This window comes from Tachypleus tridentatus, chromosome 2 (assembly GCF_004210375.1).
Source record: "Tachypleus tridentatus isolate NWPU-2018 chromosome 2, ASM421037v1, whole genome shotgun sequence".
Lineage (NCBI taxonomy): Eukaryota > Metazoa > Arthropoda > Merostomata > Xiphosura > Limulidae > Tachypleus > Tachypleus tridentatus.
The window spans coordinates 38,870,490-38,892,574 of record NC_134826.1 but is presented as its reverse complement, the minus strand read 5'-3'; the positions used below and the strand labels follow the sequence as shown (position 1 = coordinate 38,892,574).

General features: G+C 30.8%; 2 protein-coding genes across 3 annotated transcripts in view; one reads left to right on the top strand and one right to left on the bottom strand.

Moving 5' to 3' along the window:
- Nucleotides 1-3,984: 3,984 nt before the first annotated feature.
- Nucleotides 3,985-14,260, top strand: LOC143241185 (transcription elongation factor 1 homolog). 2 transcript variants are annotated; one of them, XM_076484754.1, is made up of 4 exons: nt 3,985-4,257; nt 6,224-6,383; nt 9,864-9,934; nt 11,799-14,260. In XM_076484754.1, exons 2-4 carry the CDS (start codon nt 6,268-6,270, stop codon nt 11,861-11,863), a joined length of 252 nt encoding a protein of 83 aa, XP_076340869.1. In that variant the 5' UTR covers nt 3,985-4,257; nt 6,224-6,267; the 3' UTR covers nt 11,864-14,260. The 2 variants fall into 2 exon arrangements, with proteins under 2 accessions (XP_076340869.1, XP_076340870.1); XM_076484755.1 differs by having other exon boundaries at nt 4,089-4,460.
- A 5,006-nt stretch (nt 14,261-19,266) lies between these two features.
- The window catches only part of Plap (phospholipase A2 activator protein), a 50,759-nt gene continuing 47,940 nt past the window's right edge, over nt 19,267-22,085 (bottom strand). The window contains exon 10 of the mRNA XM_076484753.1: nt 19,267-20,315. Coding sequence (XP_076340868.1) covers nt 19,750-20,315 — 566 coding nt within the window. The 3' untranslated portion in view covers nt 19,267-19,749. The remainder of the gene's footprint in view (nt 20,316-22,085) is intronic.

Genomic DNA, 22,085 nt, shown 5'->3' with positions numbered 1-22,085 from the left:
AAGTGGGTTTTCTCGACATCACTGATTATGGTTTGCTATATATTCTCACAAACAATATATTTTGCATACTGAAACTACTAAGGAGGTGACGGGAACTGTTACTTTAACTTTGTTTTAGTCTTAACTTTGAAGGTAAATTATTATCTGTGAGGATTGTCATTTCTAGCTAAAGTCCTCTTTTGTATATTAGACTTTTTTCTATGATGAAAAATTTCCATGACTTCCATCTCATTGGCCAAGCATAACCAGGTGGTTAGAACCGCTGATCCGAATCCTCGTCACACCAAACATGCTCGCTCTTTCAGACGTGGGGGGTGTTATACAGTCACGGTCAATCCCACTATTCGTTGGTAAAAGAGTAACCCAAGAGTCGGCGGTGAGTAGTGATGACCAGCTGTATTTCCTCTAGCCTTGCACTGCTAAATTAAGGACGGCTAGCGCAAATAGCCCTCGTGTAGCTTCGCACAAAATTAAAAAAATAAACAAAGTAATTGAACAGTTACAACTTTGCTTCAATCTAGACATCAGCTAATATCCTGATCAATTGCAATTTATCTGAGTTTACATTTAATTTGAATTTTTACTATTCAAGAGCAAATTCTTGTCTTTTAGGACATCTGGTGCCATGCCATTCTTTTGTGTGCTTAAGTACATTCTAATTGCCATGGAAACATATACACTGTTCAATGACGTCGACGAGTAACCTGTACTATCAAAAATATGTTAGTGACCGTTTAGCAGAAATATAGCTTTGTTTAAGCCTGTAAACAAGAATATTATTCAATATGTTTATTTTGCAGGACACTGCCGTCACGGAAGGTAAAAAAAGTGGATAACATATGACAACAATCAGTGATGTCGAGAAACCCACTTGTTGAGAAATTTATATGCATATAAACATATGACAACAGTTTTGACAGCTCTTGGCTAGTGATATGACAACAATACATGTATTTCATTGACATTAAAGTTGTTGAAAATGGTTCTGTTATATAGTTTACCAAACTCAACTTGTGAATACTGTGAAGTTGGTTGCAATAAAAAAGTTTTAAAAAGCACAAAAATTTAAGAATGGAGAGCTACAGACTTTAAGACAATTGAACAATTCTAATACAGTCATACTTTAATGTTCTATGTACTTTCATCGTGAAACGAAAGATGAAGTGTGCCTCAATTTGATGATTGAATTTATTTCTTAGATGGCATATAAAGTTTTATCGTATAAATATGTCTCGAAAAATAATCTTATTTATTTTTTGTCGTGTTCATCAGGGTAAATATAAACAAATATTTGAATTGTCTAGTGAGATCAATATATTACAATAATCAGTTTTCTTCCTCTTGAAAAGGCAGGCCGCATACCTCTTTACTTCAACAAATATAAACAAAAGGCAGATGCAAATATACTTTAATAGACATTTTGTACAACAGCATGTTAAAAGCGTATCCTGATTTTTAAAAGGGCTAATATTAGGTCGCAGAATAAATTATCAGTTTATTTATTGAATTTGTTTGTTTTGGAATTTCGCACAAAGCTACACGAGAGCTATCTGCGCTAGCTGTCCCTAATTTATCAGTGTAAGACTATAGGGAAGGCAGTTAGTCATCATCACCCACCGCCAACTCTTGGGCTACTCTTTTTCCAACGAATAGTGGGATTGACCATCACTTTATAACGCCCCCACAGCTGAAAAAGTGAGCATGTTTGGTGCGAGGGGGATTCGAACCTACGATTTTCAGATTAAAAGTCGAACGCCTTAATTCACCTGACCATGCCAGGCCTAGTTATTAAGAGTTTTAAGTACACTGAAGTACAGCCCGAACTAATCAAAAGTGAAAAACGTACATCATTTACAGCGTTAATTTATCTCTTTATCGACTATACTCAGTATGAGGCGCATATAATAAAGGCTTAACTAATATTAGGCTTCTAACAAATGGACTTATAGATTAGAATTATTTTGTATTATATAATTCAAGAAATTTTGTAGTTAAAGTACTGTTGCAATAAATATATTGATCTGTCCCTATATGTTTTGCAGGTCTTTGCTAGTTTGAGCATATCTTTTTTTCGTTTCTTTATAGTTAAGCACATAGTTATACTATAGTTTGTTTGTTTGTTTGTTTGTTTTGGAATTTCGCACAAAGCTACTCGAGGGCTATCTGTGCTAGCCGTCCCTAATTTAGCAGTGTAAGACTAGAGGGAAGGCAACTAGTCATCACCACCCACCGCCAACTCTTGGGCTACTCTTTTACCAACGAATAGTGGGATTGACCGTGACATTATACACCCCCACGGCTGGGAGGGCGAGCATGTTTAGCGCGACGCGGGCGCGAACTCGCGACCCTCGGATTACGAGTCGCACGCCTTACGCGCTCGGCCATGCCAGGCCCATAACAATGGACAATTTATGTTCTGCCCACCACGTGTATCGAAACCTGGTTTCTAGAGTTGTAAGTGCGCAAACATACCGCTGTGCCACAGGGGGTGGCATACTATTTTCATCAATATTCATAGTGAATTTCATATTTCGTTTTATGAAAAGCACTTAATATGTGTGTTTGCTATATTTTTTAAAGATACTTTATATTAATGATTGTGTATATTTTGTAAATGGTTGTTCTAATACGTGTTCTTGTACTGGTGATATTATATAGTTTTGTTTTATTTTGATTATTGTTAAAGGTTTTTATTGTGACGTGGTACTGTGTATTAACATTTTATTTTGTATTTCCATATAACTTCTGTTTGTTTTGGAATTTCGCACGAAGATACTCGAGGGCTATCTGTGCTAGCCGTCCCTAATTTAGCAGTGTAAGACTAGAGGGAAGGCAGGTAGTCGTCACCACCCACCGCCAACTCTTGGGCTACTTTTTTACCAACGAATAGTGGGATGGACTGTCACATTATACGCCTCCACGGCTGGGAAGGCGAGCATGTTTAGCGCGACTCGGGCGCGAACCCGCGACCCTCGGATTACGAGTCGCACGCCTTACGCGCTTGGCCATGCCAGGCCACCATATAACGTCTATATTATGTTTTTCGTAATTTTGGTCTGATCACTTAAAGATAAATATTCCATTATCTGGTTAGTTTGTTTGTTTGAAGGTAAGCACAAAGCAACACAGTATGTTATCTGTGCTCTGTCCACCAAGAGTATCAAAGTCCGGATTATAGTGTTAGAAATCCAAAGACATACCACTACGCCACTTGAGAGGCATAGTCCATTAGAAGGACCTTTCGGTATCCGTAAAGCTAGCGTACACGCTATGTCTGTGTTCTGTTGATCTATAAATATTGTTCACTTGTATTTTACATTGTGTCCAACTTGTTTCTTTCACGGCGGAATGTCTACAGACTCGCACTGCTATAAACCGGGTTTCGATACTCGTGGTAAGCAGAGCGCAGATAGCCCATTGTGTTGCTTTGTGTTTATTTCCGAATAAACAATAACCAATCCAGTGTGAAAAATGATTGTCAGCTACTGATCTACATTTTCATATGCTTACAATATGTCTAAATAGCTACAAGACACACGTTTCAGTCACAATAACTGCTAGTGATACAAAATATTAAAAAAGCTTTCAAATTTTATCTGGATCACTTTTAGCAGTAGAAGAATAGTGACATGTGAAATAGGGGAAGTTCGAAGTTTTCTGAAATTTATTGAAGGCAACATTGCCTTTAATTTTGTTTCTTTCATACAGTTTTATAAAGAGAACTGTAAAAATATATTGTACTGTTGTTTAATCATTTAACGAATAAAACAGTTTTCATGAAGTTTATACTAGGCAGATTAATTTTTTCTTGTATGCCAAGTTTATTGCCTCCTCTCCCACAGTGTTGGACAGATTGTGTAACTTTGTGCTTACTTGCAACAAACACATAATGTCAACTTTATTTGAATAAATAAGAATGAAGAAAACTTTCTTCATGTGGCAGTTGAAAACGTACCTCTGCAGGTCCCACTAGCTATTTCATTTGACCTTCACTGTGAACTGTCAGGGTTACGGTTGTATTTCTTTTTATTCGCAGAATTCCTATGTTTCGAAATTTGTGTCTTAAACTGTGCGAATTTTATGCCTTTCAGAACTTTGAAATAACATGTAATACATGACACGATTCCCCTTTGATCTCTGCTCCCTCTGGTGTATTGAAAACGGCGCGAGAACTCGTAAATTTGTATTGCTAGGTTGTATGATTTATTAAATCTTTACAGAGACCTGAAATCGAAGGTTTACTTTATCGTTCTCAAGGTAAAACAGTATATTTTATACCACCAAGTCTGATTATATGTTAAGTAAATTACTTTATGTCTGATAATTTATTGACCCTGGCTTAAGGCTTAAGCAAAGTTTGAGTTAAGCCTACCCTTATTTGAATACAAGGGTGTTGATGTTATTTTTTGAAAGTAGCGTCTTGAAAATGAAAGTTGAATTTGAAAACTGAAGAGACTTGGGTAACTTTTTTAAATAAATTAAAGCTAATTACTAGACAATAAAACTTAATTCACGACAACAGAAGAATGTTGTCCATTTTAATTTAACCTCCTACTTGTACGTAATTATACCACTACTACTATAAGTACAAATATCTATTTGACATGATAACTTTGACAATCTAACCCTACAACAGTCATATTCATTATTTTCTTAATAAAGTTACATCTTTGACGGGAAGGGAGAATATATTGTACAGCAAAAAAGGGTTTAGTATTTAAAAAAACTTGAGTACTTTAGAATGATTGCATCAATGATTGTAAGATCGTACCAGTTTAGAAAATATTCTTCCTTACTGTAATTGTAAAATCTGTAACTTGTAACAAACAATATAGTAAGAAAACAAAACTGTTAGGTCATATTCATTGTTCTGATAAAATCGGTCTGTGCACTTATCAAGTATATGTGATAGATGAAATAAAAGAGATGAGCAAAGCCTGAAAAATACAACCGTGCTTTCTGATCCAAACATAAGTGAAAGGGTGGAAATTGAAAAACAAAATTAAGAAGTGAATTTATTGAAGTTTACATTATCTATGGGATTGATAAAAGAAAGGCCTCTGATCTTTAATGATGTATTCTAATGATAATAGGGTGTGAGAACCATAATTTTTAAAAGCTGGAAAAGACAAGGTTCTAGTTAAGACAGTTTTATTTTTCTAACGATGATTAACATATGAGCTGCCATAAGATGTAATATAGGCTGGAGCAAGAACTTATAAAAAGGAATAATATTTTGAATAATAAAGAATGGGTTTTAAATATTTTATTTAGGTGTGGGCATGCAGGGACTGCCTTAAATGGCTAGATGGTGTATTGTTGTCCGTAATGTTATGAAACATGACACTTAAGATGATGTTGGAAGTTTGGTAATGGACAAGAATAAACATTGGTTGATGCATCAACTTTTGCATTTTGTGAAGTATTAATGCTACAAATTATTGGGACTAATCTATAACTATGTGTTCTGCCACGTGTTGCTGCATTAATTTGTGGCTTCATCCTGATGAATAAAAATGCCTGTTTCCACTGTAATAAACCAACTAACACATTATTTGAAAAACATAGTAGTGAATGGTTGGATTGCCTTTATGCTGATTGGACTGTTATTCCATTAAGAATGTATAAAGTGCTGATGGGTTACATCTTTTAAATTACTCCAAACACTTAAGATATATTGAAAACAGCTCTTAAAGAAATGGTTCAGACTACTCAACACTTTATAACCACTGATTTTAAGTTGAGGTGTCATGAACTGTTAAGATTTAAAGCCATCTCTACCAAGTTTTCATTTATTGGCCTTAAGTTTAGTGACCAGACACATTTATATTAAATCATAAAATGCCCAATTTCCATAGAGAAGACATTGTTTTATGATAGCACTGTATGTAGTTCCTTTGAAACATGTATGACTACAACACTATTTGTTATAACTACTACCCAAATTTGTATTTGTAAACAAATAACTAAACCTCCAGTTGGTTTCCACTAAAGCACAAGTCAAATACTTATTAATGTAATAATACTTACAGCTCTGTCTTCAATAAAAAGTATAAATTTGCATATAACAGAAAGATACTATTCACATAATTAAACATTTTAGAATTGCATTTATGTTCTTGTCAAAAAGATGCTGTTTTGATTTACTTCTAGCTGGACTACCAACACATAAAATATGTTTACAAAATTAGGCTCATGCATGTTTCAATTTTATTTTTTTCAGTGAAGAAACTTTTAAGTGGTATTTGGTATTGAACTGTACACAAGATGGGGAGGAGAAAAAGTAAAAGGAAACCTCCTCCAAAAAGAAAAGCCATTGAGGCTTTGGAGACACAATTCACTTGTCCATTTTGTAATCATGAAAAGTCCTGTGATGTAAAAATGTGAGTAATCATATTTTACTGAGTGGTACATATCTTGTATACAAAAAATATGGCACTATAAGTTATAATTTAAATATCAAAGGCTGCCAAGCTAATGCAAATAACTAGGCCTAGAAATTTTTATAAAAATTAACTACAAGTATTTTTTCACATTCCTTTGAAATAATAAAGGTTTCGTGGGTAGCGGCTTATGGGAAATACAAAATAGACCTGCAATAATATTTTTATACACCTGATTTCTGACCTACAATGAATAAATAAAGAATGGGAAGACATCTGTAGTTAACTTGATTTTTATTTGTGTAAATAAATTTAGTGCAGTCAGTGTAGAGTTGTGGTTATTTGTATTTAAACCTATTATTGTCAGAACGTATTCAGAAGTACTTGTCCTTCCAAAACAACTATTTTTCTTTAACTTATGAAATTTGGTCACAGATTTAGGTTGTTCTAAATCAGTATACTAATCATACGGTCTGTGTGTTTGTGTATATAAAATAGCCAAATGTCAGTCATGCTCTTTATATCCTGAATGGTAGAAAAAAATATATACATCAGGATACTTCTTTTCTATGGTGCATTACAGGAAAATTGTTTATTCTTTGCAATTGCTTAAATTTCATGGTAACACTAGCATTGATTAATCAGTTTTTGTGCTTAATAATTAATCTTAAAAAACTTAACAAAATTTTTTCCTTTTTGTGAGGAAATTTCACAAAAGAAGGGAATTCTTATATTCCATCAGTCTACATCTGTGCTAAATGGTCAAGTTGGTAAAAAAACTTCCTTTAAAAATAGGAACATAAATTATAAAATGTATAAATAGTTGAGAACATGTATGTGTGTATATTTGTTTGGTTTACACATACATGAATATATTTCATGTCCATATTTTATACATGCATGATTTTATTGTACTATGTCAAATAAATTGATTTGATAAATATCTCCCCTTTGTCACTTCCAATAGAAGTTAAAAGTGTCAAAATGTGCTCACTTCCATAATGGCCTTTTCTTGCACTAGAGGAAATCAAGTACAAAAAACATCCCTGCAACAGCTTAGCAAACCCGAGCACTTTATTGCACTGCTGTGAAGCCCAGATATTTTTCCCAACAATGCATTGCTGTCAGTCTTCTTTGCTTAAATTCGAACATGATACAATTTTCCTTACTAAAATAACATATGGAATGATGAAAGACAGTTGTAAACAGCTATTATCCAAGGAATTGCATTGACTGCACAGTTTTTATTTATTCATCACTGTTTTTAGGAAATTTACTGTAGAGTTTGTTGTTTTTTTTCAGTAGGCTAATAATTTTCATGATAGAAAGATAAATATATATACAGTTTGAACAATTCTTAAAGAAATAAAGAATAGAACTTACAATGTACTTAAGGACTCGTTATTTGGTTCATGGATAACCACAGATTCCATTGGAACCCATAAAAGAAGTATATGTAAAACTATATAATCATTTTTAACAATATCTAGTGAGTAGTATCTAAGCACTGGTAATGTATGATTTTGTAGAGAAATATAACATATGAAATTATTCATTATGACATTTTGATGATTAATAATTCTCAAGTAGCAGGACAGTATAGTTAAAATAAATATATTAATGTTTTTAAAGAATTATAATAAAACAAGAAGGAATCCTCAAAAGCAGCAACTGTAATTATATCTTAAATCAGTTGATAGATAGATCTAGGAGCTAATGGTTTGTACTTGAAAAAAAAAAATTAGTTATTCTATGAACTGTTATGCTGTGGCTAAAAATAGATTAATAAGAAAATTGTACAGTAAGTAATGTGATTATGATGCTCAAATTAAACTAACCAAGTTAATATACTAAAAAAAAATCCAACAATTTGAGTTTAGTCTATTTATTAAATGAATTTCTATTTTTTGTAAGTATACAATAAAGATATATGTAAAGATTATCTTCACCCTTTACTCAAAAACATTTACTTTTAAGTTCTGTTTTTCACATAAGTTATGTAAAATGTTATTTCGTGATATATTAATTATGCTGCTAGTGACTCTCTTGCAAGACTAGCCCTGTAGTTAGGTATTTAAGTTTGTGTTAGGTAATGACTATAAATATAGGATCTAATATAGCCAGTTCTAAATTTCTTTTAATAAAGAAAATTTTATGTTAGTTGTTGTTTAACTAATGACAAGAAGCAGCTAGTCTTTACTACTTGTCAAATTTTTTGAAACTTGTATTTAATTTTAATTATATGAAGATGTTTTTTTTTAACTGGTAGCCTTTGTGAGGTAGTGTTAAAATCTCTAGGCCTTTAGTTTGGTGAACTTTTAGGAGGTGTTTTAGTAAATTCTCCTGTGTTTTAACATGCTCCTTGTGTATTTTCTTCCATTATTATTGGGTCTATTGTTAACCTTGAGAGACATGGCTTTCACTCGTAATTCACTTATTAAGTCCATAGAAGTAAACTATAACTAATGCATTAATCTAGTACCCTTCTTTGTTCCACAAGTTTAATGAGTGAACTGTTCATATCCTTACATCTTATGAATTCAGTGGGTGAAAGTCTTAAAAGGTATTTCCTGGAGTTAGTATTGATAGAAAAATCTTTATTTTTGGTGAAGAATTATTAACCATTCATTCTACCCCTTAGGAATTCTACATTGCCTACAACGAATCAGGGCTACAATATATTTAATGCTACAATACACTTCTTTAATATCATTATTAATTGCATTAAATATTTGTTTGAATCCTGCTTCTGGATTCTTCTAACAAAAGTTTAAAAATCCTTTAGACATGCACAAGTTTTGCCCAAAACTACAAAGAAGTACTTTAAAACCTTGTAAAAGAAAAAGAAAGATACATGAAGTAGATTATATCTCAAAATTAAAATTTCATTAATATGATTTTACCCAACTAACTGCATGTATTAAATAGCAATATAAAGCACAAGAATAAATTTTTTTGCTAAAATTTTTCAATACCTTTCCCATAAGCATTTTTTCAAAGCTCAAAAGATGTTTCCCATGATTGTTATACTTTATTCTTGTTGATTGTAGCCTAGAAAGAATAATTATAGTCTATAGATCTGACATAAAGAATAGCTTTGCTTTCTGTATTATGTAAATTTTTGATTTTTCAAAACAGGAAAGCATAATCAAAATTAATGTTATGAATACAGTATGGTGTAAAAAGAAATTGTGTGTGTGCATATATAACAATACATCTAGCTACTTTGAAAATGAAAGTTATAAAACTAGTTCTTTAAATTTAATGTATACTTCTAAAGGCAAACATTCTTATTGGAACTCTGGTTGGTTAATAAGAAAAACACATCACTTCCTTAATTGATTAATTACATATACATTTGATTATTTATTAATTTTTGTTTAGGATTTCTCTTACCTGAACAAATTTTATATTATTGAAATTAATTAGTCTGTTAGTTTTTTAACAAAATAACTTGAGTAATCCTTTGTCTGCTTGTAGGGATAGACAAAGGAATACTGGACAAATAACATGCAGAGTTTGTATGGAAGACTTCCAAACGTCGATAAACTGTATCCTTTGTTTTTGTACCTTGTAAGAGTCATATGGTAATGTCTACTGCTACATCCCTTGTTGCACATTGGTACTAAAGTTTGTTTAAAAGTGTAAAAGTCATTTTTGAATTTTCAAAGTGGCCCAAAAATAATTGGACTCAAAAAAAAGAAAAAAAAAGAAAGTGTAAACATATTCCTAGTAGATATACATTCAGATAAGACTAAACATAATGGTAAATGAAATTGAAATGTGAGGAAATAAAATAATTTCTTCATGTGAGAACTGTTTCGGTCATTAAAGAATATTCCTGCATTTATTAAAAAACAAAAGACATTTATAATATGTTAGAGTTCTAATATTTTAGGTCTACACTGCTGGCCTGAATTTTAACTTTTAAGAACACAAATAAATTTGGGACTGCTACATAATTGTTTCATATACTAAATGTTCATAAATATCTATAATTGTCCTATTTATATGTATAAATGTTCAATGACATTTTTCAAGTATCACACTCATATTAATTATATCTAACTGGTATTTATTTTCCCTTTTTTACAAAACTTGGTTTGGATGGAATCTAGTTTTGTATACAGGTAGTTGGATCAGCAAAATACAGTCCCCCCCACTGTTGATGGCTACCATATTCTAAAAGTATTTTGTAATTGCAAATGTTTTAAATGCTGAAAACTGGAGAAATATTTGAAGCCTATAGGTTTAACATATGTGTTAATCATAGAAACATTATGAGGAATATTCAGTTTACAGGATTTATTTTTCATTCATACTTTCGACGAGCAACAAATTGGGCACGTTATTTCTAACCACACTAACAGCAGCACTGCACTTCAGAAGTTGCATGATGTGAGTATAGCTGACCATTCCACATGCTAATGCCAGATACAGCATCAAACTAGTGGAAGTAACAGTCTCACTACTTCCATTTCATGATAGTTAAACTGGGTATACCATGCAGCTGAAATGAGTCTTGCAAAACTAGTATAGTATTAGTACATGAAAGTTTTTATTATTCACAGTTATAGTAACCTTTACTCAGAACCTTGAAGTATTAATAATTAAAATGCATGTATCACGAATGGGTTGATGCTCAACAGTAAGAATTTGTACAACTTCCTTCAGAAGTATGTGACAGCAAAGTTTTCTAATGCTTATTAAGCTTTATTAGCAAGACTGCTACAGTACACAAGTTTTTAGTTTGCTGTTAATTTTGAGCCCTGCTCATTATATAATAAAAGTTTTATTAAGATTCATCTTATTATTTACAACTGTAGTTAATAACAAATATTGTTTGTATACAAGTAAAACAGTAATAAATTTCCTATTTAAGCTGAAGAAAAGCATTTTCCTTAAGAAGATTGAAAATATTATCAACTTTGGTACTAAAACTGCTTAACATAAGTTGTATAGCATCTCAACAGATACTATAAAAGATGCATGTCAAATGTATATGGTGTTACTTTTAGGCTGAATGTGCAGTGTAGTATTTTGATTATAACTTGTTGCCCACATAAATTTCAATGCACCATATTTTCACCTCTGCAAGTCTATACAAAGTACCATTACCAGAGGTACCATAACTGCTTATGACTGCTGGAAATCTTTTCAGGCTATAAGGGTCATATCTATTGATTCAGTCTACAACGAATCTATTTTAACTTGTCACCAGATTTCTTTCCATGAAAATCAATGTTTATTTTGGGTGACAGAATCTCTTTTCAATTTCAATTCATTCTTTCCCCTCAGATGGAAAGGTCTGAACTAAACACAACATAAAACTGCACTAAGAATGCAGTGTTTTAATAGAAGTTTTATCTAGTTTTCATTTCTAGTTATTTTTGTTAACCTTAGACTTTTGCACAGATTTATCTGAACCAATTGATGTTTACAGTGATTGGATTGATGCCTGTGAAAATGCCAATCAGTAAAGAAAATGGGTAACAGTGTTAAGCAAAACTATGACCAAACAGCATTCTAACATAACTGTTCTTTTGTATCAACTATTCTTCTTAAAAAGTTTTCAAAAAAACATACTATATTTGTGAAGTTGTATGTAATCTTTCATTTCTTGGCATAATGGATATACATTTATAAATATTTCCAATATTAATTATGGTAAAACATGCAACTAGGAAGTTCACTATTCATAATAGTTTTATAACTTTTATTATCATCAACTTTGTGATGCAGAGGTTACTCATTTTGTTTAGTAAATTTCATGTGCAGATCGAAAATTATTTCAAATGCGTGTTTGTATGGCAAAGGGTGAAAGAAAAATTACTGTTCATCAGATGTTTTTTTTTGTACATATAAAGAGAACATACACATAATTGAAGATAAAGTTAATAATGTTTATTTATACATTGTCCTGCAACTGTTAAATATATATTGAGGTAAATATGTCTGAGCCTTGCTATTACTTTCCAATGTCATTTATATTTATGAAGAAGAAATTCTTAAATACTGAAAGCTTTAGTCTTAATTCAAATGTTTATTAAGTATGTATATGGAGTGGCCTTAAAAATGATAGGTCTGTAAAATATAAATGAAAAATGTATGTCCTGAAAGCAGTCTCTCAACTACTTTATTTTCAAATTAAATTTTCTATGTCTACATTGAAAAAATCACAAGAATCAATAGAATTTTATTTTTCAGATGTACCTTTCCGTAATAAAACTTTCAATCAATATAACGTAAAAATAATGAACAAATTAATTCAAAAAAATTGAAGTTTTACTTACTCGCTAAAACTAGTCAGAGCAAGAGGATTTAACTTAACAAAACGTAAGTTGAAACAGTTGTTGATTTTTGCCTGCACACATACAGGTAAAACGTGAACAAATATTTTTAAGGGAAAATTCTTGTTTTGTATTTGTAAATGGTACCATGAACAGTGATTATTGGTTACACTTTGCTTTCCTTATCAGGATATAAAGGTTATTGTACAGCAAGAAATACTAATAATGTAGTGCTACAGACAGTTAAATCAGTATTTCTGTATTTGCTTCTTACCTGAAAATAATAGATTTAATAAAGTTTTAAGTGTTATATTACACATTTGTTGCTGTTCTTATCCTAGGTTAAGTAGCACGACAGTAAATAAAGAAAAATCGGTATATCTTGTCCAGTTCTTTCATTTGGTTTTTATGATTTTAATAATAAACTTCTGCAGATAGGGTGACTAATTATTTTGCTAAAATTTATTTAGCCAACCCTTTATTGTAGATAGCTATCATATATCCCATCCATTTTTAAATTAGAACAGTTCTTGTCAAAAAAATTTTTTTTCAGTATTGTACATCTTCAAACAAAATAAAATAATTAAATCATGATAGACTAATTGGAAAATGTGAATAATCAAAGACATTGGCACCAATATATTTAAACAAGTGTTGCTTAATGTTGTAATCATTGTGGAATCATTTAAACAAATACCTTTTTGAGCCCATTCCTCTTTGATTTTAATTATTCTCCTATGTGCAAAAATTAATTATCTGTCTTTCTTGCATGTGTTTTTAGTAAGTATATTGGAATTAATGGTAATCTGTATCAATTTTTCATACAATTTCAATCAACTTCATATGAGCATTAAAATAATGGAGGACAGTAGTAAATTAAACATTATTGACTGTTTATGTAATTAGACTGAGTTGCTGAAAAGAAGGCCCAAGATCTAAATAGTGCTGTTCCATTGAGCATACAGTACTTTGTCATTGTAACAAGAGTAGTCAATTCTGTGTAGTTAACACATTTGATGCCACAAGTCTCACTGGTAGATCACAATTGACTTGACATACTAGTGTGTTACATAATACAAGTGACTTCAATGAGCTGAACATAGTATAGTTAGAGACATGGGTTAAATAATAAAAAACAATGTTTGTGGTTGGAACTAGGGTAGGAATTAATAATGCTTGTGGCACCAAATGTGTTAAGAATGGTCATGTTCACAGTAAGTGTTGTTGAGTGAATGTAATTACCTTGGGTAAGGTTCTCTTACATCTTGAGGTTTTTCAGTTATCTATTTAAGTGGATTTGTTACATGGTGCCATCCAGTGTGCAATTTTTCTTTGTTACACAATGTGCTTTTAATATTCAGCACAAACAGAAGACACTTACAAACCACAGCAAATAGGAATTTAAAAAAAAATTGGTAATTTTTAGCATGTTTCACTTTCAAAAAGAAAAAGTGTACTTCATATTTCCTTAATTTTTTGTAAGAGGAATTTAGTATTCCCATTTCAACAGCCTGTAAAAAGGATATATAGAATATATGTATCTATTATAATTATGTTTGTGCTGATAATAAAATGTTATCCTTTGAATTAATGTGAGGTTTTATCTTATATGATGGAACTTCCAAACAATTTTATCAAGTGCTAATGTAAAAGATAAGATAGGAGTACTATAATGCATTATTATCACATTAAGCATAAGGTGGAAATGAGGTCCACCTTTACCAGTTAGCATAATGAAACTTTTACACAGGAGTTATAAAATAGATTCATTTGCCCTGATCTTTTAAGAACATGGCCTTGCATCAGAAAACAAAATCTACTAAAAGTGACCTGACAATTATTCATCAAAACTGATCTTGCAAACAAAATAAGAAATTAACTTACATTTTATTAATAATTACAAGGTCTCATTTAGGAAGTGTATGAACTAATAGTTTCATATTTCTTAAGCTGTCAAAATAACAACTGGAGACAATTGTACGTTTTGAGTTTGCATTTTTCCATAAAGGGCTACATCTTTAATAGCCCTCCATGTACATATGTATATGTAGACACAGTTACATACACAAAATTTATGTGTATCTACATATGTGTGTTTGAATAACTTCAAAGAAGCAATGTAGAAAAAATTTGTACGTGTTTTTTTACCATATACCTACTGAGAAACTCTGCTTGTTCTTTGGTTCTTTTAAGTGGAAGTTACCCCAAGATATGTAGTATAAAGATGTAAATATATTTCCATTATAAAGTTGTACAATAAATTCAATTCAGCTTTTCTGTTTTTAAAAGCAGGTCATTTGATGAACTAGTGTAATTAGTTTAGACTTTGACTAAATGAAAATATTTGTAAGTGGACAGACTTAAAAATAGTTAATCTTTCATTATCAAGTTTTCTGGTTATGGACTTAGCCTTTGCAATAATGCAATAAAAATAATACTTAACATCACAAGAGGTGCAAGAAATAGAAACTGCACAACGTATCAAGAAAACTATCACTATAATAGTTCATTGAAATTAATATATTTTGTTACATAGATGTAAAACAGTTTGGAGTAGTAATCTTATATGGCATATTTTTTTTCATAACCCGTTCCTTACAAGTGATATTTAGTACTTCTAAACATTTTTGAAATTTTGCTTAAATATCAGAGCTGCGAAATTGATAAATATAACTTAAGGAAAAAAATTTTCTTCATCAGTAATTACTGCTTTAATGAAACATTTAGACCAAAATTTGAAAATCTGTTTCTATAAAGGAATTAAAAGAAACATGTTTTTATGAAAAGTAATATCATTGGCATGCCAGTTTAATCTTAATACAATGTGCAAAATCTGACATGCAACAATCAGCTTTTGGTTGAGATGGCATCAACTTAATTACATTATTCTCAAAGTGAACTTCAATTTCTTAGTAAGTAGATCCATTACACTTGATTATCTTAAATTTTTTATAGGTTTGTATAGTGTAGAATTTCATGTTATATCTTGAACAATGAATTAAAAAGAGCTGTTGAATTGCTTGATACATTTTGTTTTTGGTAAATATTATAAATGCACGTTACATTGTATTTCAGGCCCAGCATGGCCAGGTGGTTAGGGAGCTTGACTCGCAATCTGAAGGTTGCGGGTTTGAATCCCCAATGCTCCAAACATGCTTGCCCTTTCAGTCATGGGGATATTATAATGTGATGGTGAATCCCACTATTAATTGGTGAAAGAGTAGCCAAAGAGTTGGATGGGGATGACTAGCTGCCATCTCTCTAGTCTTACACTGCTAAATTAGGGACAGCTAGTGCAAATAGCCCTGTGTAGGTTTGTGCAAAATTCAAAAACAAAGATGTATACATTGTATTTAATCTTTAAAAAACAATTTTCTAATGATTTGAATGTGGATGGTCTGAAAAACTACTACAAAATTTCATATTTTTAAAAGAAATTTTATAAAATATTACTAATTTACTATATGGAAAAAAATTATTAATATACCACGATCTTTACGAAACTAATAAATATTTACTCAATTGACATAATAAGATTGCACAAACAAAATTTCCAGTTTGATCTAATGGATAAATGAATCTTTGAAAAATTAGAGTAAAAACTTTTCTTAAACATATGAGAATCATACTTTATAGAATGGGTAAAATAAGTTGGCCTGTTTATCAATAACAAAGGTTTCACTACTGTCTTCTCAAAAGGTTTCAAACAAATCATACTTCTGATATTTCATTGGAGATTTTAAGATTGTTCTTGCACAGTTTTGAATGCATATCTATAATTAAAATTTAACTTACAACTACCTTTTTTTGTACTGTTACTAACTGCATGTATTTTACAACTTTATTCTTTGGTCTAAATGCAATTAATCTTGCATCAGTTTGTTTGGTAATATTTATGTTAAAAAAATGTACAAGTTTGTATGTTAAGTATGTTTGTATCAGATTTCTTCACATTAATTGTTTTCTGATGTTGCAGTGCTCTTTGATTTTATAGTTTAAGTGTGTACCAGAAGGTGGATTGGCAGAAACATCAACATTCTGTGAAAATTATAATGACTAACTTGTGTGAATATAACTAGAGTGAAATTAATTTTTATATCAGGAATGGACTTATATTTGCAAAATACATTACCATAGAAAAACTGTGCAAGACTACTGCTACAACTTAAATTTGATCCATAGATTTCTCAAGTACTTGAAACTAGACTAAGGTTCCAACACCATGAAAAGGTAGGATTGAGCTTTCCTTGTTTGTTATTAAGCATAAAGCTACACAATGGGCAATCTGTGCTTTGCCCACCATGTGTATCAAAACCTGATTTTTAGTGTTATAAACCTTCACACTTATTGCTGATTTGTAAGAGGAATATTTCTTGAGACTTAAAATATTATATATATTGACTGTTTGCACATGAACAATGATAAAAACTGTCAAAGGGTAATAGGGTTCTAATAAACCTTTTAACATAATATGCAAGTTCAGTTTTAGCTGTCTACCTAAACAGTTTTTAGGCACCTTAGTATTACTGTTTCCCTTAATTCTAAATATGTTTTCTGGTTTCATGTCAGCAAGAGATAAAACACCAAAGAAGCATGGTTATACATAGCAGTCTAGCATACAGTGTTTTCTATTTCTCACTCCCCATAGTCAGCCTAAATCACCATATTGTATTACCTATTTTTAATAAACAGTACAAAAATTTAATTGGAAGTTAGTTTTTCACCTTTCTTATTTACTAACCTACATTCACTGCTGGCATCATACCCACATCCTTCAAAATATTTTCTAAGAGGTTTGAACAAAGTTTAATTTACTGTACTGTAAACTGCAACAAAATACACTTTATTTACACAATCTGTAATTCAGTGTTACCTTAACACTACAATATGTACCTTACATGAAAATATTACAATTTCTCACTTGTTTATGGCTTGTCACATGCAGATATAACACGAGAAAACAGAATAACTTGAAGGCACATAAATATATAAATTTTGACCATTAATTCAAATATGGTACAATCATAATCCACAACATGCATTTACCATAAAAGTGTTTCACTAATAAAAATCAACACAATGGTCAAAGTAAATTCTCCTTTCCACACAAATTTGGCCAATAGGAATTTGAAATTGGAAAGTCACTGTAATAACTTTTTTACACTTCCCACAATAAGTTGATTTATAATTATCAGTCCTGAATTCTTCACTATTAATGTCTTTTCCTCCTTTGATTTTTTACACACACTTTGCTTTTATGTGTGTGTGATAGACCCTAATCCTTGGCATTGCATAAAAGCTGATTTAAATTTTGAAAAAGAGCTGCATGTTAAAAGAGAAACTTTTTCAGCAAAAGAATTGTAACTGAGGAGAATTTGGCTTTGCAGCACTGCTTACTGCACAGATGCATTAACTAATTAGGCTAATTTTACAATTCAGTGAGGCACTATAATAAATTATTCTAACTGGATTACTTAATATATATCTAATAGGACCATCCCAGAAGCTAGCTGTTTTTGTTTCCATTAAAACTGGCAAGATTAAACCTTACCCTTCTTAAGAATAAAGTTGACAGAAAATAAACTAAAGACCAAATGTTAGTTCATTATTTTATACAAACAAATATCTTGCTATGAAAGTAGTAAGTGCATGATAATTATATGCTTGGACACAACTGTGCAACTTTTCAAAGCTTGAATTTTGGCATAACTAAAATTGAATGAAACAGTGTATCTGTCTGTGCATTTAGTGCCCCATCTAAATACCTGAAAGGTTCAGGACAGTAATGTTAAAACTTGCTAGCTTCAATGATTTTGATTCACTACTTGTGACCACTAAATAATGCCATCAATTTAAATGGTTTAACCCTTCATACACAGGTGGGTATTTTTCTGGTTTCAAATGCACACCTGTTTTGAAATTTAACAAACTTCAATAAATATAATGATTCTATTAAAAAAAAACATTTCATAAAAAATATTTTAACATTATTTCGTCATATCTAAGGACCCTTTCCTATGACTAACATACTTTACAGCTCTTAATTGTTCTCCCCATAATAAAACATGGTAACAAATATATAAACACATCGTCCTTCCTCAAAGTTTTGCTTCTCAGGTGATTTTTTCATTTCTTTATTAGATTTTCTAGTACATCTTGTCATTTAAACCATTTTACTAACCCCCACAGTACACAAACAGAAGATCTAGTGTGGCTGTGCTTTGGGAAACATCTATTAACAAAGTTTAAATACCATTAGGTAGAAATTATAAACTACTAATATAAATGTAGAGTGAATACAGTTATGTAAGATGTAACTTATAGTTTCTTGGAAAATAACTGAATGTAATAGAAAGTTTACAAAATTTAGGAACAAACTACAGATCTATACTTTTTTTTATAGTGTCTTTAAATCATCTGTTCACTTGCAAAACGTTTTTATGTTATAATGAAATTTCCTTGGTTTTCAAACAACTAGAATTACAACTAGAAATAAGGTATGCCTTATTGGGTTTAGAGAATGCAATAAAATATAATTCAAATTCTTGTATATATATAAAATTATAATTTGTTTAAAAAATATAAGAATACAATTTTTTTGAAAAGGAAGTTCCTTTATTAGATGCCAATTTATTTTGATCAATAATACTGTTTGCAAAAACATTGCTGTCTTAAATGTCACCAATAAATCTGGAAGTTTTTTAAATTTAAAAATGAAATTCTATTACTATTAGCAAAATAAAAAAAGGGGAAGTGAATATTCAATGAGTTAAAACTGATTATATACATATATATATAAGGGTACTCTGATTAACAAACTGAAATTTTAACTTGTTTTTCAAGTGTCCCACAACACAGATTATGCTGGGTTTTTTTTAATCAAAACTGGTAATATTTAGGAAGTTTGTTCTGGAAAGGGTTAAATAATTCCCTTTGATACATATTTTGGTTTAGTTAACAAATATGAAAAAATGTTCAAAAAATTAAATTAAAAGTATTTTTACACCTATCACACCAATGAAAGGCTAAATGAGACATACATGTAATACAATATGCCAAAAAAGTTAAGTAATTTTTCACTTTAAAACTGCAATCAAAGTTTCTGCACAGTTTTCTATCTTCTCTGGTTCTTTGATTTTTCTAAATTTTTCTATAAGCGAAAGTAAATCTAATGATTTAGCAAATTCAATAACATCTGAGTCTCCCCAAATAAGAGTTCCTATAGTTACCAAAAGTCGAAACCGTGCCTCATTATCAGGAAAGGTCGGTAGCAGAGCAGCTGCTCCAGACAAACACTGGCATTTTGCCTGTAGGTCATGTTGTTTGTGGAATGCAACAGAATAATTAAGAAGAAGGGTTGCACGTGCTATTTGGATATTTTTGGTCTGACTATTTACATAGCTCAAAACCTCAGTCAATATACGATCTCGCTCATGTAGGATAATATTTTCTCCTGGCTTGTGGCAAAAAAGGTTACACAGGGTACGAAGGGCTAGGAATTGGTTTGGAACAGGTTCATCTTCTTGTACAAAGTTGAGCAAGTGTTTGCACATTTGAACTCCAGCTGTTTCTGAAACACGTTGATTCACAGGGTAATTCCTAACTGCTAAGCGAAGGATGTCTAGTGCTGGAAATACATATTCTGAAAGAAAGTGAAGTAAAATGTTATACCTATTCTACATAGAAAAAACTTCACAATTTATAACACAACAAACTAAATTTTATTGAACTATAAAAATTCACTTTGCAACCTAATTTTTTTGACTGATATGAAATGCAAATGCTAAGTAAATGACTTGTAAGAGAAAAAAAAGGTTTTATTGGAAAACTACAAAAATTAATTCAACAATCGTTACACAGTACAAGATATTCTGTAGAATATAAATAACAGTGAGCACTTACTGTGAATACTTTCAATTATTGTTTAGTTGCTTCGTCTTTCAACAAAGCTAAAATTAACATTTTTTAACTGCATACAAGCATTGAAATCAACAAGTTCCGCTTAGCAACTGAAAGCTTCAAATGTTAATTCCCATGTTATTTTAGTCAAGGAGCATTATGTTGTATAATTTATTGGAATCAACAAAAACATTATGTAATCGTGAGTTCTTTTAAACCATGAGAATTAGAGAAAAAGAATGCTGAAATCAGCTTAAAATCATGCACTTTCACTAAAGTAATATCCCTTATTTTCAGCTCAGAAGAATTAATTTTGACATGTCTTGAATGATGAACATTTAGTTGCCTAAATTTCACCATTTTTATATTCTCAAAAACAAAGCAAAAAATATTATACAAAACTGTTAAAATACCTGTCTGGTGAGAAAAAAATCAAAATTACAGACTTCCCTGGAACATTAATTTCAAAGAATATTTATGAAATCCATGGCACTGTAGAAATAATGTATTATTTCATGTAACAGGCTAGCTCAATCTGATAACTATTGAATTATTTGGCTTACAGAATCAAAGTTACTTTTTGGGAGCCACCTTGACAAAGTATGAGAAATATTTTAATGCACTTAAAGCTTAGAAGGTCGGTGAAATTACAATAGTTATAAGGCATTGTACTGTTAATTAAATAAAAATTCAGTTAAGTACTAAAAGCAACTACATAAATCATAAAAAAAACTGGAAGTAAACAAATTACCAGACCCACAGGTTAAGGAATAAATTTGTTTTTTTTTACTTAGTTGTAATAGTAGCTAAAAATATAAACTTAGGAGCTTTTATATTATTGAAATGACCAACACACTTTACAGTTGTTCTGCCTGCTCTAAAACAAGTGTCTTATTAGTTTTAAAAAGTTATCAGTGAGATAAACACACAAATTGAAAGAATATTAACATAATGCAGTATTTTCCTTTACTTAGAGTAGTCAAAAACAGTTCAAACAAAATTAAAAACATGGAAACTGGTACAAGCTTGAAGCTGTTTAGGAAACAGTTTTAAATTTCTGTTACAATCTGCAGGTTTTAGAAAAAAAAGGTGGTAATTTAGATTTATTTCATTTATTGTTATGGTTAAAGATCTAACAAAGGGGCTGAGCCTGTAGAAGTAGAGAAATAACAGATAAAGTTTTACTGAAAGAAACTATATTCATTTAGGAAGCTCTAGAGGTCAGACAAATGAAATTTAAAACCTTAGATAAGAAAGATGTACTTTTAAATCTTAACATCAGAGTCACACCTTTCACACGACTTGTCAGTGTGGTGGAGGGCTGTGACTGTTAAATATATGTTTAGTAAAAATACTTTAAAAAAACTGTGTTTTTTCTGCACAAAGGACTAATAATGGGTACTTAAAGCTTGCCACATCCAATCAACAGGATTAAAACACAAACACTGAAGCTTAAAACAGATTTTTCACACCCAAATAAACTTACTACGTACATTAGTAGAAAGTACAGTAA

Bases quoted from the DNA above. Each gene is read 5' to 3' on its own strand.
- LOC143241185 (XM_076484754.1), top strand. From the start codon at position 6,268: ATGGGGAGGAGAAAAAGTAAAAGGAAACCTCCTCCAAAAAGAAAAGCC. The intron at 6,384-9,863 runs GTGAGTAATCAT...GTCTGCTTGTAG, and splicing joins AAGTCCTGTGATGTAAAAAT to GGATAGACAAAGGAATACTG. The intron at 9,935-11,798 runs GTATCCTTTGTT...ACTTTTGCACAG, and splicing joins CTTCCAAACGTCGATAAACT to ATTTATCTGAACCAATTGAT.